The 18890-nt window shown below is 32.2% G+C and overlaps 1 protein-coding gene across 2 annotated transcripts in view; it reads right to left on the minus strand.

Moving 5' to 3' along the window:
- Positions 1–18890, minus strand: part of LOC140842070 (phototropin-2-like) — a 64072-nt gene that overhangs the window by 12016 nt on the left and 33166 nt on the right. Inside the window, exons 15-20 of one of the 2 annotated variants that reach the window (XM_073209889.1) lie at positions 18694–18774; positions 12547–12650; positions 11568–11617; positions 11084–11190; positions 5713–5832; positions 5314–5365 (exon numbers count right to left, since the gene is read on the minus strand). In XM_073209889.1, the coding sequence (XP_073065990.1) occupies positions 5314–5365; positions 5713–5832; positions 11084–11190; positions 11568–11617; positions 12547–12650; positions 18694–18774 (514 nt within the window). The remainder of the gene's footprint in view (positions 1–5313; positions 5366–5712; positions 5833–11083; positions 11191–11567; positions 11618–12546; positions 12651–18693; positions 18775–18890) is intronic. The other variant, XM_073209890.1, reaches the window with a different exon arrangement.

Below are 18890 nucleotides of genomic sequence, written 5' to 3' on the forward strand. Positions count from 1 at the left end.
AAGGCCAAGGGGGAAATTCAAGGGGGAGCGAGGACTTCGACAGGGGGATCCATTATCCCCTTTCCTGTTTAATTTAGTAGTTGATGTTTTGGGTAGATTGGTTGATAAGGCCAAGGGATTGAATGAGGTAAAAGGACTCGAAGTTGGGAGAAGAAAAGTGGAGATATCGCATATTCAGTTTGCGGATGACACTCTATTTTTGGTTCAGGAGAGAAGACATGTCATGGCATTAATGGATATACTTAATTACTTTGGTCATCAATCGGGATTGAAGATAAACTTGGAAAAAAGTCTGGTTTTGGGAATTAACTTTCCGGATGATGAGGTTGACGCTTTGGCACATGAAATTGGTTGTAAAAAAGATATCTTGCCAATAAAGTACTTAGGAGTTCCATTGGGTGGTGATCCATCGAAGATAGATTTTTGGGAACCGGTCTTATCAAAAATGGCAAGGAAACTTGCTTCATGGAAAAAAGCCTTCCTCTCAAGAGGGGGAAGATTGGTTTTGATACAGTCAGTGTTGAGCGCTTTGCCGTCATATTACATGTCTTTATTTAAAGTGCCGAGAAGGGTTGAGATGCGGATGTACAAGTTGATGAGGGACTTTTTGTGGGATGGTGCGGATGGGGATAAGCATTGTCATATCGTCGGCTGGAAGCAGGTTACTAAACCTAAGGTCAGGGGGGGTTTGGGCGTGGGGAATATAGGTTTGAGAAATCGAGCTTTGTTGGGAAAATGGTGGTGGAGGGGGTCGCTGGAAGGAGAAAAGTTATGGAAAAAAGTGATAACAAGCATTTATGGTACTCAAGATAATGGGTGGGATGTGGGTTTGGCAAGGAACACAACTTTCAGAAGTCCGTGGAAATTTATCTCTCGATCTTACCCGGTTTTTCTTCCTTTGGTTGGGGCGGTGTTAAGAGAGGGTAATATCATTCGATTTTGGGAAGATGTTTGGGAGGGGGGGGAGTCATTTTCACAGAGCTTTCCTTCACTATATAGGATTACCACAACTCAAAACAAACCGATTAGCAGCTTTCTGGCATCACATTCTGAGGGACCCAGTCATATCTTTCATTGGGACATTCGTTTTAGAAGAGAGTTAAATGAGGTAGAAGTGGGTGAGTTCACAAACCTATTAGGGGTTCTCGAGTCGGTGAGATTACAGAGGGGTGTGGGGGATTTTAGAGTTTGGATGGGAGACCAGTCAGGAGTGTTCTCAGTTAGTTCATTTTACAATTCATTCTTTCCTATATCATCTGTTCCTTACTTTCCTTACTTTCAAAGAATCTGGAAAGTACCGATCCCTCATAAAGTACGGGTTTTCGCTTGGATTTTGGCTCTGGGGAAACTCCCCACTTGCGATTCCATTCAAAGAAGGTGGCCCTCGTGTATGTTGTGTCCTCAGTGGTGCGTGTTATGTCAGAGACAAGAAGAAAATCAAGATCACTTGTTGGTGCATTGCTCTTTCGCTAGAGATATTTGGACGAAAGTCTTGACGGAATTGGGTTTTCAGTGGATACTTCCGAGGTTCGCGGCTGATATGATAATAACGGATTTGGGAGGAGTTACAAACAAAAGATTAACGCAATTCCTGCCAATTGTCTTACACTGTACGCTTTGGTCTATATGGTTGGAGAGGAACAAACGAATTTTTCAAGACAATCCAGATTCCACAGACGAAGTTTGGGAAAAGATAAAGTTCAGAGTTGCGAGCTGGACTATCATTGTTAAAGATTTTCAGCATTTGTCTATTTCTGAATTAATTAGGGACTGGAATTATGTGTGGGCGTGATCTTACTAGGATAGTGCTTAATATGTTATGTTCTTAATTCTACTGCGGATTACTCATCCGCTTTATGTGTAAAACTTCAATTATTAATAATATCTAGTTTCTTATCAAAAAAAAAAAAAAAGCTCAAGAAGAGGTAAAGACAACAAAAACAGGGATGCGACCTATCCACCATGCCCACATTGAAAAAAGACAAATCATCCCCAAAGGAAGTATTGGTGGAGGCCTGATATCAAGTGCATAGAATGTGGTATGATTGGACACATTGAGTTGCACATCTCGCATAACTAATGACCATGATCTCTTCTTGGGGGATAATCAAACTGTTTGGCACAATTTCAGGGTTGAATATTAATCTGGGAAAAAGTGTGGTGTTGGGATTGAATTGCTATGATGAGGAAGTCGATGAGTTGGCGATATCTATTGGATGCAAAAAGAAGAGTTGGCCTATTAAGTACCTCGGGGTGCCATTGGGAGGTAATCCCACAAAAATGGTATTCTGGGAACCTGTTCTCTCAAAAATGTCCAAGAAATTGGCGAGTTGGAAAAAATCTTTCTTATCGAGGGGTGGGTGGCTCATTTTGATTAAAGCCGTGCTTTGTGCTATGCCATCTTATTTCATGTCACTTTTCAAAGTTCCAATTAAGGTGGCTACAATGATGGAGAAAATGATGAGGGACTTTTTGTGGGATGGTGATGACGGGGAAAGCCACTGCCACGTGGTCGGATGGAAACAAGTGTGTAAACCAAAGGAAAAAAGCGGTTTAGGATTGGGGGATATATGTCTCAGAAATAAGGCTCTTCTTGGGAAATGGTGGTGGAGAGGGTCGATGTGGAAGAAAATTATCAAGAGCATCTACGGGATTCAGGAAAACGGGTGGGATTTGGGGTTGGCGGAGAATGTGACGTTCAGAAGTCCTTGGAAGTTCATCTCTCGGTCTTACCAGGCTTTCCATCAACTTACTAGGGTGGTTCCTAAGCAAGGTAATCTCATTCGTTTTTGGGAGGATATTTGGGAGGGAGGGATCTCGTTTAGACTAAGATTTCCTTCTTTGTTTCGTATCTCAATTTCTGCCAATAAACCAATTAATCATTTCTTAGTAGTTGTCAACAGTGGGGGTAGTTCTTCTATCATTTGGGTTGTGAGGTTTAGAAGAGATCTTACTGAGGGTGAGTTTGGGGATTACACTAATTTGATGGGTGTCTTACAGAGTGTCAGATTGCATATGGGAATTGAGGATTATAGAGTCTGGTTGGGATGTCCGTCAGGGTTGTTTTTTGTTAGTTCCTTATATAAATCCAACTTCCCTGACTCAATTTTCCATTCATTCGGGTTTTCAAATAATATCTGGAAAGTACAAGTCCCACAAAAGATTAAGATTTTTTCGTGGATCGTGGCCTTGGGAAGCTTCCTACGTGCGATTCAGTCCAAAGAAGATGGAAGACTTCTAATCTGAGCCCGCAATGGTGCTGCTTATGCCGAAAGAATTGGGAAAACCAGGACCATTTGCTTTTGAATTACTCATTTTCTACAAGCATTTGGTCGCGAGTTCTACAAGAGCTGGGATTTCAATGGGTCGCTCCGAGGCAAGCGAGAGATCTCTTCTACTCGGACTCTGTGAGCCACATACACAAAAAAATCGGCAATTTCTGATATTTGATAATTCATTACGTATTTTGGTCCCTCTGGTTGGAGAGGAACAAAAGAATATTTGAAGATGTGGGCGACTCAGTCGATCAAATATGGGAGAAAATGAAATTCAGAATTGCATCCTCGACAACAAATTTGAAAGACTACAGTCATTTGGGAATTTCGGATTTGACAAGAGACGGGAATTTTGTTTGCTTGTGATAATTGTGATATGAGGTCATAGAGTTTGTGATTATTGAGTATTAATTATGGATGTCAGAGGGTTTGTGTTGATTGACCCTTCTTGTAATGTGGTTGCGGATTACTTATCCGTACAACTTGTGTAACATCAAATTTTAATAATAATCTAGTTTTCTATCAAAAAAAAAATGATCTCTTCAAAGAGCTTGATGTCATTTCCAAAGTAAAAACTGGAAACTCTGAATTTCTTTCAGTCAAAGGGAAATGAACTGTGGCTATAGAAAGTCTTACAGGTTTGAAGTTTATTATTGATGTTTTACATATGCCAAATATCGATTAAAACTTGCTTAAGGTTTGCTAGTTAAATGAAAAAAGCTTCAAAGTCATATTTGATGACAAAAGGTGCTTGATCAACAAATTTGGATCCAAAAATTACTTGAAGACGTACAAATGGAGAAAAATGAAGCAACACATATTCATACAGATAGCCAGGCTGCAATTGCAATCTCAAAAGATCCTGGTGTCAAGATCAAGTTGTTTCACTGAACAAAAGTACGATAGGATGGTGAAATCAAATTGTTTTATTGCAAGACTGAGGATCAAGTTGCAGTGATTCGATGCAAAGAAGGCCGCATTGGTGCACTTTATGTCAGAAGCACAAAGAAAATCAGGATCACTTGTTGGTACATTGCTCTTTTTCAAAAGGTATTTGGGCAAAAGTGTTGCTCGAGTTGGGTTTTGATTGGGTATTTCCGAGGAGGGCTGTAGATTTGATCGTCATGGAGCCGGGAGGTATTCAAGAAGAAAATTTATGACCTTCTGGCACATGGTGATACACTGTACGCTTTGGTCTATATGGTTTTCAAGAGGTGTCGGAGACGGTGGACGACGTCTGGGAGAAGATCAAGTTCAGGGTTGCGAGTTGGACAATTAATATTAAAGACTTTAATCATTTGTCTATTTCAGATTTGATTAGGGATTGGAAATTTGTATGGGCTCTCGTTGTGATGATTACTCATCTGCTATTATTGTAAAACTTTATCTATGAATAAACTTTAGTTTCGTATAAAAAAAAAGTTGCAGATATCTTAACCAAGGTTCTACAAAAAGCTAGATTTGAAATGAGAGGCAAGGAGGAGTGTTGGAAATGTGCCTTAGTAACTATTGTTAGTGATTTGCAAAGTAATTGGTCAATTGACCATGTCCTTAGGAAATAATTTTTGAATGATTTTGAATTGTAATTAGGAAGATATTTCGGTTTTCTGTTATATTTTTCCAGCTCTTTATAAATAACATTGCAGTTGATAAGAACTATGAGAATACAAGATGCATTTTCTTTAGTTTCTTTCTTTTGATGCCATGAATTATTTGTTTGGATTTCTGCTCTATATTAACAAAAGAAAACATGAAAAATCTAAAAGTGTACTTGTATCCAATCAGCCATTATTAAGTCTCTGCCCCTAAGAATAGATTGGGTACAGTAGTTGTTTTCATTCAGCATAAAAAAGACTATTTCTATTATGAAGTATTGAATTGACATTGCATCAATGATAAACTTTTATGGTGCACTTGCAAGAGTGTGATCTGCCAAGCATAAGACCAAAAACCAGCTCCAAATAGGATACATCTTCAGTTTATGGCTTTCCATGCAATGAAAATACTAAATTGGGATGCATGTAGCTCATATGCTTACCAAGAGCCCACCAATCTATTGCGCTACCATGACCTGAACCCTTGACAATTTCCTGCATTCAAATCAACCATCAAAATAAGTGGTTATAGCAATGATTTCTGGGAAATTGATTTTCTATCTGTTAAAAGTTCAAATGCACTAGAAACTTGAGGGTAGCCCTGCTGAAGGTTTTACAAGTGTAAATCAAACACATCAGGAATGCTACTTTCAGTTTTTTTCGTTATAGAATATTTAGTTGCTTTCAGATCAAATTTCCTAAAACACATGTGTCTTGTTGGCTAGATTAATGATATAAATTATGGTTAGAAAACTATAAAATTCTGCAGAATATAGGCTGTACTTATGAAATAAAGAGAATGTGCGAAGACAAATAAAACACCAAATGACACTCGACTGTACCGGAGCAACATATTCTTCAGTTCCAACAAACGAATTTGATTGACCACTCGGTTCAGAAATAAATATCGGAGGTGGTTCACTTCTAGATCTTCTCTTCTTTGGAAGAAGATGCTTAATAACCTGGAAATTTGTTACCTTCAGTATATTACAATAACTCACATCGATCAGTTTTAGAATAAGCAATAGACAAGAAAATTTTCCAATTTTCGTGACTAGACATCAAATATTTTTGAACATGTAAAAAGAGTGATTTTTCCAACATGTAGTTGAAAGTTAGTTTCAAAACAAATACATGCATAATATTTGTAAATAAGCCAACAAAGATGTGTGACTGAATGAAATCGAAAACGTAGCAACTGATTCTTTACTTAATCGGCAGTTAAATTGTTTAGAACTAGAAAAACTCTCTTATACTTTTAAGTATACAAGGAATGAACACGTGCGATGCACGTGGGTGATTAATAATGAAATATATACAAACAAGATTTAGATAATTTTTAAAATCGTTTGAATAACATATTGTTTATAAGTATTTATTAATCTAAATATATGAAAACACAATAAATAAAAATACATCATAACGATAAATCAAATATATTTACTTATTTATATAACATTTTTCAATTTGCATTATTATAACATAATGACAGCTCTCAAATTAACAAAGATCATTCACAATGGAAAACAATAAAAATAAAATTAAGAGAATAGTAAATTTTTCTAAAACCAAAATTACAATGTATTTAAATGGAGTGCATATAGTGACTGATTCTCTTAATTAACTAAATTATCATAATGATGTTAAAATAAAATCCCTAAACTTGTTATTAAGTTAAATATCAATTGTGTTTTTGCTAACTTTTAACTCCTTGTGAATTTTGTTTAACTTTTTTTTTAGAATAGATATTACACATTAACTCAAATGTTTTAAACTGTATAGTAGCTCAATCGTCATGATTCGATCGATGTATCCAACAAAGATAATTATTGTACTCCAACAATATCAATAATTACACTAATTGCAATATATGAGAATCGATCTCATGATTTTGACTCTTATATATAGCAATTGTAGGATCATGCATTTGCCGCTTTACCAAAAGTTATAACCAGGGTAACGATATAACATTAACTAAAATCTTTTAAAATCGTAAAACAATTCAAACGTCACATTTCGATTGTTATACCTTACATAAACAATTATTACACCAAACAAATATGATATAGTTGTTAATTTACATTCTAGAAATCATTTTTCTAAATCTATTCTCACTAATCAAATAATTTCATCGAATAAAAATTAGTTTTAATTACTAATAATAATTTAAACACAAATACTAATTGTTAGGGTGACCACTATATGTCCTCACCTATGCTTCATTAAGTTGCAATCATAATAATAATACACAATGAATTGGTAAACATAACTTAGTTAATTTAATAAGTGAGCAATATTAAATACAATTTTGTTATTTTGAAATGTGAAAAATAGCTTTTATATATATAAATTCATCATATATAATGCTAAATTTATTAATATGTAGAAAAGAGAAAAAATTGTTTTTTATGTATGTAATTTCATCATATACAATTAGAAATTAATTAATATATTGAAAAGAAAAAACAATATAACAAATAATATATTATATATGATGATTTCGTAATAGAATAATGCTAATATAATCATATTTTGTATTATGTTTAGAACGCAATTGAAAATTGATAACAAAATATATAATAATAGAAACTTAATTTTAAAAACATTTTTTTTATCTAAAATATTATCATAATAAATAATGAATCATCAGTGAAATCACTAAATTATTGATTAACTATTTATTTAATTATTACTTTAATCAATTTATTGGATTTGTCAAAAATTTAGCATTTCTTATTATATACATAAAAATATCAAGAGCTTCATAAATTCATTGATATTAATTAAAAAAATTAATTTAAATACATAAAAAAATTCTTAAGTTCCTAAAAAAATTATTTTATAGTTAAATTTGAAATATTAAACATTTTATTAGAAGTTTTAAAATTTTCGTATTTCTTATCGGCTATATAAAAATATCAAGAGTTTCACAAATTTATAGACATTAATTAGCAAAAATAACTTAAATTAAACATATAAAATTTACAAAAAAATAATATAACGTGTTTATAATATTACAAAAAATTGAAAAATATAGTTGTAGAACTCACAAATTTTATTAGTTATATTTTAAAAATTAAAGCGAGTTACACTCATATATGGGACAAAGTTTTCTACCCGCAATGAGATGTACAAGTAGTAAAACCACAATTAAAAAATAATTCATTAAAAAAATAATTTGAGAAAAGTATTGCAAAATTTCAATCATAGTATAATTTTACGTTAAAAAAATATTCTTACAAATAATCTTTAACATATTTCAATATCTACAAAATATACGATGCTTCTTAGTTCATATTTTAAAATCAATTTGTTATAAAAGTGACTTATTTATATGTAAAATAAAAGAAAAGATAAGATATAAATATTAAATATTCATTAGCAACCATGAATAAATATACAAATTTTAGCAGCAACAAAGAAAAATTATGGATAAATTGATAAATTCAACATGGATTAATATCCAAAGACATTTAAGATAGACGATAAATTATAAAAGAATCCATTAAAAAATTATTGATTTAATTTACTAAATTAAATGAATAAAAGTATATTAGAAAATTCATTATTAGATATTTTATCACATTTAATTTAATTGCTAACTTAAATTAACAAGAAAATTTAAATAAATAATTTTTTTGGCATAAAAGTTAGGAAAGAATGTTTATTAATGTCGAAATTTAAATTAACAAGAAAATATAAATAAATAATTTTTTTGACATAAAAGTTAGGAAAGAAAGAGGAATGTGTATTAATATCCAAATTCATTTAAGATAAACAATGAATTACAAAAAAAAAAAACTTTAAGATAACCTATTAATTTGTTTGGAATAAAAGTATATTAGAAAATTCACAATTAGATATTTTATCACATTTAATTTAATTGCTAACTTAAATTAACAAGAAAATTTAAATAAATAATTTTTTTGGCAAAAAAGTTAGGAAAGAAAAAAAATGTTTATTAATGTCGAAATTTAAATTAACAAGAAAATTTAAATAAATAATTTTTTTGACATAAAAGTTAAGAAAGAAAGAGGAAAGTGTATTAATGTCCAAATTCATTTAAGATAAACAATGAATTACAAAAAAAAAAAACTTTAAGATAACCTATTAATTTGTTTGGAATAAAAGTATATTAGAAAATTCACAATTACATATTTTATCACATTTAATTTAATTGCTAACTTAAATTAACAAGAAAATTTAAATAAATAATTTTTTTGTCATAAAAGTTAGGAAAGAAAAAAAAATGTTTATTAATGTCGAAATTTAAATTAACAAGAAAATATAAATAAATATTTTTTTTGACATAAAAGTTAGGAAAAAAGAGAAATGTGTATTAATGTCCAAATTCATTTAAGATAAACAATGAATAACAAAAAAAAAAACTTTAAGATAACTTATTAATTTGTTTGCTAACTTAAATTAAATTAAATAAATGAACAAGGACATATAAGGAAATTCACAAATGAAAGTGGTATATTTATATGTATGTTAGATGCTAACTTAAATTAACAAGAAAATTTAAATAAATAATTTTTTTGTCATAAAAGTTAGGAAAGAAAAAAAAATGTTTATTAATGTCGAAATTTAAATTAACAAGAAAATATAAATAAATAATTTTTTTGACATAAAAGTTAGGAAAAAAGAGAAATGTGTATTAATGTCCAAATTCATTTAAGATAAACAATGAATAACAAAAAAAAAACTTTAAGATAACCTATTAATTTGTTTGCTAACTTAAATTAAATTAAATAAATGAACAAGGACATATAAGGAAATTCACAAATGAAAGTGGTATATTTATATGTATGTTAGATTAAATTAAATTAAATAAATGAACAAGGACATATAAGGAAATTCACAAATGAAAGTGAACATACAAGGAAATTCACAAATGAAAGTGAAATGAACAAGGACATATAAGGAAATTCACAAATGAAAGTGGTATATTTAATTAAATAAATGAACAAGGACATATAAGAAAATTCACAAATGAAAGTGTTATATTTATATAAGTGAACATATAAGGAAATTCACAAATGAAAGTGAAATGAACAAGGACATATAAGGAAATTCACAAATGAAAGTGGTATATTTAATTAAATAAATAAATGAACAAGGACATATAAGGAAATTCACAAATGAAAGTGGTATATTTATATGTATGTTAGATTAAATTAAATTAAATAAATGAACAAGGACATATAAAGAAATTCACAAATGAAAGTGAACATATAAGGAAATTCACAAATGGAATTCACAAATGGAAGTGAAATGAACAAGGACATATAAGGAAATTCACAAATGAAAGTGGTATATTTATATGTATGTTAGATATTTAATTAAATAAATGAACAAGGACATATAAGGAAATTCACAAATGAAAGTGTTATATTTATATAAGTGAACATATAAGGAAATTCACAAATGAAAGTGAAATGAACAAGGACATATAAGGAAATTCACAAATGAAAGTGGTATATTTAATTAAATAAATAAATGAACAAGGACATATAAGGAAATTCACAAATGAAAGTGGTATATTTATATGTATGTTAGATTAAATTAAATTAAATAAATGAACAAGGACATATAAGGAAATTCACAAATGAAAGTGAACATATAAGGAAATTCACAAATGGAAGTGAAATGAACAAGGACATATAAGGAAATTCACAAATGAAAGTGGTATATTTATATGTATGTTAGATTAGATTAGATATGTTAGATTAAATTAAATTAAATAAATGAACAAGGACATATAAGGAAATTCACAAATGAAAGTGGTATATTTATATATATATATATATATATATATGTTAGATTCTTGGCTTCAGAAATTCAACTATGACAAAATTTGTTGATTAAAGACGATGAGACTGGAATATTCAAGGTTTCTGTTGTCGCACCTAATTATATAAGCCTTCACTACTTGATTAGAGAAAAAGAAACTCATGTTCATCTTCCGACCATACAGTATGCCAGAAAAAAAAGTCACCCAGTAAACATATTTTTCTCAAAGAGATATCCAAATGGAACAAACGAAAATAAGGTTTAAGAGACGTGATCATCGAAATAAAATAAATCACCTCTCTATGCGCATCTGTGCACTTCACTAAATTGCACATAAGTATAAACAAAGGAAACAAACAAATAGAATACTCCAAATACAAATAAGTAAATAAAAGTATATACACTAGATGTACATACCTGAGGTTTGCAAGCTGTCTTAAATGATAGATCGAAATCAGTTAATACAACATGCCCATCTTTTTGAAGAAGAATATTTTCTAGTTTCAAGTCCCGATAAATTATTCCTGTAGCGAAAGATAACACAATAAATTACACATTTTAACCCACACATCAAAACAAAATTACACGCGGCTACATTAACATGTTCCATGCAAGTAACTTCAACTTGGTCACAATATTTAACACTTTTTCATTGTAATATAACTTGAAAATTGAGAAATGCTACACATATAATAAAGGGATGTGAAAGATGATTTGAACCAGAGATTTGGCATGACATTCAAGCTAAATGGATGCCATAAAATATCAAGACCTGAGAACTCGGATCTCAACTCTTTCAGAAGGATCACTTCTTTTACATGGAAAAGGTTACGGAATTAAGCAGGTGGGTGTACACTTAGTGTTGTAACAAGTGTATGAAGTTGTCCACTACATAAGATACCTAAACAATGAAGATATTCCAAGGCTATGACAACCTCTGCTGCATAAAACCTGGAAATTAATAAAAAAAAGCACATTCAAATATGATGTCTAACCAAGAAAATACAAGCATATCTCTCTAAACGTTAATTATGTCAAATGATAGATCGAACTCGTGATTCATGATTTCACGGTTAAAATTATTCAGTGATAGATGTTTTTCATAAAAAATATTGCTTCAACACTCCTGAGTAATGAGTTTTGCATACTTTATAATTGATGAGAGGCACTTGAAGCTAAACAAATTACTTCTATCTTGTTCATCATTTTAAAATGCAAAGATCAATATCCGGAGACAGTTTACCAAAGAAGGTTGAAAATTTCTCTATAATTAGTTAAGTTGAAAACTTAACAAACACTATCCACCTAAATATAATATTCAGAACATCATCTTCCTTCGGAAATCAAATCAGTTGATGACAAATAGAGCGATACACTCTGCAGCTTATGTAAAAAATTGGCTTGGGGGTCATATAAATTCCTTTATGTGCTGGTTGATGTTTATAGTACATAAAGCTCTCCAACAATGTCCAAGTGCCACATTAAGTGATTTAACAACTCATATGAAAATGTAGACTATGGTATTCTACATTGTGTATAGACACTGTATGTTCATGTAAGAAACACCTTTATATTTTCCCTGCCTTCTCTTAGAAACCTCACAGGAAGCCCACTAAGTTGATGCAAATCTGTCTTAATCTTTGATCTTTTGAAAGTTCTAGACATGACCTTTATTGACAAATTAATATTCTTCTGAGTAGATTTTATCCTACTTATCATATATAAAATATCGTTTCATATCAAAAATATATATATATTCTTCTGAGTGCTGATCTTCTCCAATGAAAAAGGAGCATCGAAAAGTCCTTGTTTTCTTGAAAACGAATTTTCTTCGAGGTTCATATAGTGAAACAACTATTTTCAGTAGGTCAGTCAACTACCTGGCTGATTCTTCTTTAAATATTTTCAAGGGTTGTTTGTCAAGCAATGTGAATATCTCTCCTCCAGGACAAAAATCTGTGATCAAGCAAACATGTGTAGGTGTCTGGAGACAAAGATATATCAGATTAATGCCTATATAAACTCTAAATAACATCAAAATGCAGCATGTTAGTAACTACAACTACGATTTATTTACTGTGATTATTATTGCTCACACTAACATTACTAATTCATATGGCAGCCGTTTAGAAAGCTAAGAGCAAAGGAAGTGGTGCTAGACCTCGAGCCTTCACTTCATTGCTGTTGGAATAAGTAGGATTGAATAATTGGAATAGCAAAGTATGCCAGATTCAGCATTTCAGGCGTCATAACCAGCAGATGACTATTTTAAGGGAATAGAATTGCTGCCTTTTTTTCTTATATAATTGATAGCTCTATGGATGTAGACCACAGCAAACATGCCTTAGTTTTGAGGCCAAACTCTTAAATTAAGGCTTCATTGCCAGTAAACTTTTATCTAGAGCCAATTAATATATAATTGCCACTAATCCAGGGTGAAACAAACTGAAAAAAGTCGAAAGAAAAAGATAAATAATCTCAGGTTGGTGCCACTTAGAGTTGTCAGGGCGGGGTGATTTGCCATTTGAGAGGGTTAGGAAATTTCCAACCCAACCCGCCTATTTGGCGGGGCGGGGCTAGCCCATTTCGACAGCTCTAGGTGCCACTTAAACTCCATCTCTATGGCCTTTGTGTCTCAGGATACTCATTTATCTCTTCAAGAAGGTAATTCTTGCCTAAACTTTGTTTCTGTTATCTTCAACACATGGATTAATGACTGAGGTACCGCCAATCATACGAGTGTTATTCCTTCCATACTCATTAGTCTAGTGCACGAAATTGTCGAGTTTGTTCAGATTGCTAGTAAGGCTCCTATGTCTGTCTCATTGGTTGAAAACATCACATTTTCTCTTCCACTTTCCATTTCATCCATCTTACTTGTGTCTAGCCTCTCCAATAGTCTCCTTTCCATTAGCAAGATTACTAAACACCTTAACTATTTGAAAACCTTTTATGCCACTGACTGTGTTCGTGTTTCAAGATATTCAACATAATTGCTACTGGTTAGGAGAGAGGAGGCCTCTACTACTTGGAGGGGGCAAGAGAGTTGCAACCTGAATATGATTGTGCTTTCTGTGGTATTGTCAATTGGCTCATCTTTTCTTTTTTGGAACCCTTTATTTTTTAAGTTGCTTAACACTGTTCCAATTTCTAGTTTAAAGTGTGACAAATGCAGTTATGCTAAGAATAATCGCGTAACTTTCAAACTAAGTTTCAATAAGTCTAATTCCTTTTACATTTGTTTATACAGATGTTTGGAGTCCTCCCTCAATGCTTTCTGGTTTCGGTGATAAATACTGTATTTTACGAATGATCGTACTAGCATGAGTTGCGTATACTTGTTGAAATCTAAGCATAACATACCAAAAGTTATTCCAAAGTTTTTTAAAACTAATCGTTACACAGTTTAACACACCAGTTTAGGTCTGTCATTCCGACAACGATCGTGTGTTTGATAATCTGTCCCTCATGAATTTATTAAAAAAAATGGATTCTTCACCAGACAATGCGTGCAAACACACCTCAATAGAACAATATAGCATCGCGCAAAAAGCGCATATTCTTGAAAGGTCCACACGAGCTTTATTGTTTATTTTGTACGTTCCAAAGTATTTTTGGCTGATGTAGTTTATTACTCCTATTTTTCTTATCAACCACATGTTTGATTGTGTCATTAACTATCAAATTTTGTTTGTATGTTATCCAAGTCTCCATATATTCCTTCTACCTTGAGAATCTTTGTCCTATGTGTCTAATATGTTCACACACCAGAGGTACAAGGTTGATCCTCGTGCTCTTAAATCACCATATGTATATTGTATATCTTGAGTTGTTTTCTTAAAAATTCAAATAAGAAAAAAAAATTAAAAGAGATAGATTCAAAATAGTTTCAATTTGACATTAAATTACTCTCAATAAACATGTATATTATCCTCAATAATCAGAAATGTTTGACACTTAATGCATGCAATTCGAGATTTTCATAATTTGAAATAGTTAATGTATGATATAATTTTTTCGAAAGCATTCAATATATAAATTTTGTCCCTTGGGATGTCTTATTTGAATTTATAATTATAAATAATGCAATATTGCATTTATATTAGAAATCAATTTTATTCTATTTATCTACTCAAAGATTGAATTCTGAAATGACTTCTCTTTTCAGCACCATATATGAGTTGAATCCTTGCAAAATGTAATGTTCGTTTAAATTTAGTTTTGTTTGTTGTTATGAACTACCTACATATGGAAACAACGAGAACGACAAGACACTTTGAAATCTATCTTTCATGATCGAGAAGTAAAAAATATTATCATCTATTTGTACAAAATTATAGTTATTACGTATTACTAACGTGATAAATTTCTTATATATTACAAAGTTCATGGATACATGATAATATAAAATTTCCTGTAATGGAAATGATCAAATCAATTCTAAAAAATGTAAACATCTTGTTAGACGACACCTTATAAAATTTATTGAAATTATAAATGTTAATTAAATAACTTTTCTAATTTATACATAATTTACTTACGTTCACATGTTTCATTTTTCTTTCGGAATAATAGTTTGTTGTGTATATTATGAAGAGATTTTGTAAATAAAATCACAACCTATTTGGATAAAGATATTGATGAAACAATTATTGTTATCATTCAAATATGTCAAACTTGTGTCATGTCAAAAATTGTTTGTGAATGTAGATTTAGACGAAATTAATAATTTTTTTAAAAAATATTTCTCATTAATTTTTTGAATGTGATTTAAATTTTTTTTATCACATGTTAAAAAATAATAATATATATCTTCTCGAAAATTAAAGAATTAAATATGTATTAAGGTTGGTGGCCGACATCAATACACTAAAAAAGATAAGCATCATGTCATTGTCTTAAACTAACACAATCTAAAATTTTGAGATATGATAATGATTATTAGCCAAAAAATTAATCTACATGCGTTGTATTTAAGAATTTTTTTTTTAAAATTAGCGAAAAATAGTTTTTATTTTTATTTTTTATAATTATATTATTTTTTTTCAATTTAAATATCTATTTATTTTCACTAATTTTTAATAATATCATCCCGTGCATCGCACGGGTTAAATACTAGTATTACATACAAGACAGATTTTCTCAACAAGGAAGCATATCAATAGTTATGGAAGGAGTATCTCGAAATTTATGGAAGGAGCATCTCGAAATTTTGGAAAGAATATCAATCGAATTATGGTAAGATTTTCACCCCACCCTTATAAATAGGAGTACTCTCGCATTCAAATTTCACAGCATTTCTACAGAATTTTCGAAAATTCTCTCTAATCTCTACCAAATATTTTCGAAATTTTCTCCCAAAAATTCTGCACGAGTCATCAAAATTCTGTCCAGGTCAAGAAATTCGGTTCTCTCGCTCGGGAGCACATAATCCGATCTCCACCGTTCAGAATATGCTTTCATATGTTTTGAACAACATAACCAAATTTCAATAAAATCCAACGGTTAGTTTTTCGAGTATAGCATTCGCAAGAAAACTGCTCAGATTTTAGGCGAGAACAGCATACCTACGGTTTTTCATCCATAAGCAGGTCAAAAAGACTTGCACATCGGATCTCCACCGTTCATAATGTATTTGATTTATTTGTTAACGGCCAAGATTGAGCTCGATCCAACGGTGCAATAAGGTGCAAGGAATTTTACAAAGCGGCTGATTTTTCGGTAGATGTGCTGCTGAGTTTTCGAGTTTTCTTCTAGTCTAAGGTAAGTGGGCTTGTTTTAAAGTTAAACTTTCGTTATGCATATTTATTTCGTTTTTCAAAAATGCTGTCGAGTACATATTCTTCTTCTACTCCATTCTTGTGTTGGTTGTCATATGGTTTTGGGCACTTTGAGGATTCAACTTGATATGTGAGGGAATCTCAACCATGACATGACCCTTACGTGGTGGGGATGTAACCGCTATATGGCCTCGTCCCCTTAAATGAGTAAAATTAGGGACTGATATCAGTAAACCATTGAAAGTAGAGGAATCTCAATGTCTGGTCAATGTAATGCATGTGTTACGAATGATTTTATACAAGTCATGTGATTTTCGAAATTATGCATGTTGTTATATTGTTCTCGAACGGCCCCACTTCCTGAGTATTTCCCAAAATACTCACCCTCCCTACAACCATTTCCCAGACATACCCGAGGAAGAACTCGAGGAAGAGGAGTCGGACCAATTTTGGGGTTGGTGAACTTTCAAGATTTTAGATTTAAGTTTAAGTTTATTATTATTCAGTTGTAACGTTTCCGCTTTTGATTCTATTGTTTTTCGATTTCGGGGTTGTAAAGACAATTGTTATTTCGTTTGAATTAAGATATATAAACTGGCTTTGGTTTATATTGTGATACGAGGCTGGTTGTTTTTCGACTATGTGACTGTTAAACAATGCCGGTGTCGACCCTGGGTTTCGGGCGTGACAAAACTTTTGGTTCCAACGGTAGCCAAGAAAGCTGAAATCGTGCCTTGTCGAATTTTATTTGATAGGCTTGTTAGCGCAATACATAAAAATGAAATCAGAGCCCCAATGAATTCGGAAGGGTACCAACATAATCCTAGATTATACAAGGAATGTGACAAGAACATCATTGTAATGACCATGGGCCGTAGGCTGACCTAACATGAGTCTCAACCCATACTCATGTGCCCCTTTTGTTAATAGGTCATAGGTTGGTCCATCATGAGTCATGCCCATACCCATTCCCCGTCACTCATAGAATATCTCACCCCTGAAAAATGGCTTATTTTCGCCTCTCCCAACACTTGAATCCAAGACCTTCAGGCTTAAATACTTAGATTCCTAGAGTGTTGGTACCAATTGAGATAGCCCCGTCACTCATCGAATATCTCACCCCTGGAAAATGGTTTCTTTCGCCTTCCCCGATACTCGAACACATGACCTCCAGGCTTAAGTACCTAGATTCCTTCAGTGTTTGGTCTAGGAATCTAGGTACTTAAGCCTGAAGGTCCTGGGTGTGTTGATAGCAATTGAGATAGCCCCGTCACTCACAGAATATCTCACCCCTGGAAAGTGGTTTCTTTCGCCTCCCCCGATACTCGAACACATGACCTCCAGGATTAAGTATCTAAATTCCTTCAGTGTTTGGTCTAGGAATCTATGTACTTAAGCCTGAAGGTCCTGGGTTCGAGTGTTGGGGGACAATTGAGGCAACACTCTAGGAATCTAGGTACTAAGCCTAGAGGTCCTAAGTTCGAGTGTTGGGGAGGCGAAAGAAACCACTTTCCAGGGGTGGGATATTCCATGCCCCGTCACTCATAGAATATCACACTCTTGGAAAATGGTTTCTTTCGCCGCTCAACACTCGAACCCATGAGTGGCGCATGGTTATGGGCTGAGGCTCATGTTGGGTCAGCGTACGACTCATGGTCTTTACATACTATGCTTCACGGAGATTGTGATGTCTCACATCAGATATGTAACAGAGATTTGGATAATGCTATGTGTATGCAAGGACTTTTCTAATAATTGGGTTAATCATTTTCACAAATCAATGACAGAGTATGGAATAATGGTCAATATAACTCGTCATCCATAGTTTTTTTTTATTAAAGAAAACATTGGCATGGTCGTATTGAGTTTGGCAAGTAGGATTGCTCCCCTTAGGTTTGGGAAGACGTACCCCATCTCGCACAAGATATGCTTGACAATGTTAACATGCTTGGACTAAGGAATTGTGAGCTATATCAAACGTCCAGTTACAGCATATGCTTAAAATAATATAGACTGCAAATTAATTGGTTGTTGACTGTTGAGGTATACCAACGGGCTTGTGAACTTGGTCGTGAACATGGTGAATGACAACCACACTCATGCTAGGCTAACAAGTCACAAAAGCAACATTTTAAGTGTAAAAAAGCAAAGCTACTAGCATGCTTAACGATCGTTTATTGCCTTTATATTTTCCATATTTTTTAATGTCAATAAAAAGTAACTTGATGAGTTTCAAAAAATAAGAACCTGAAAAGATGTGTACAGAGTGGGCAAAAATGGATGATCCAGGAGCGAGATAATTTCTCTTTCAATACATGCACGATGAACCTGTAGAATTATTCATCACCTCAAAATACACCTAAACAAATAAAAAAATATGAAATTTATGTTGATTTGGTCAAATCAATCGTAAGATTGACCCAACAATTTCAAAGATGGTAATG

The sequence above is a fragment of the Primulina eburnea genome, chromosome 9 (genome assembly GCF_022965805.1).
Source record: "Primulina eburnea isolate SZY01 chromosome 9, ASM2296580v1, whole genome shotgun sequence".
Classification (NCBI taxonomy): domain Eukaryota; kingdom Viridiplantae; phylum Streptophyta; class Magnoliopsida; order Lamiales; family Gesneriaceae; genus Primulina; species Primulina eburnea.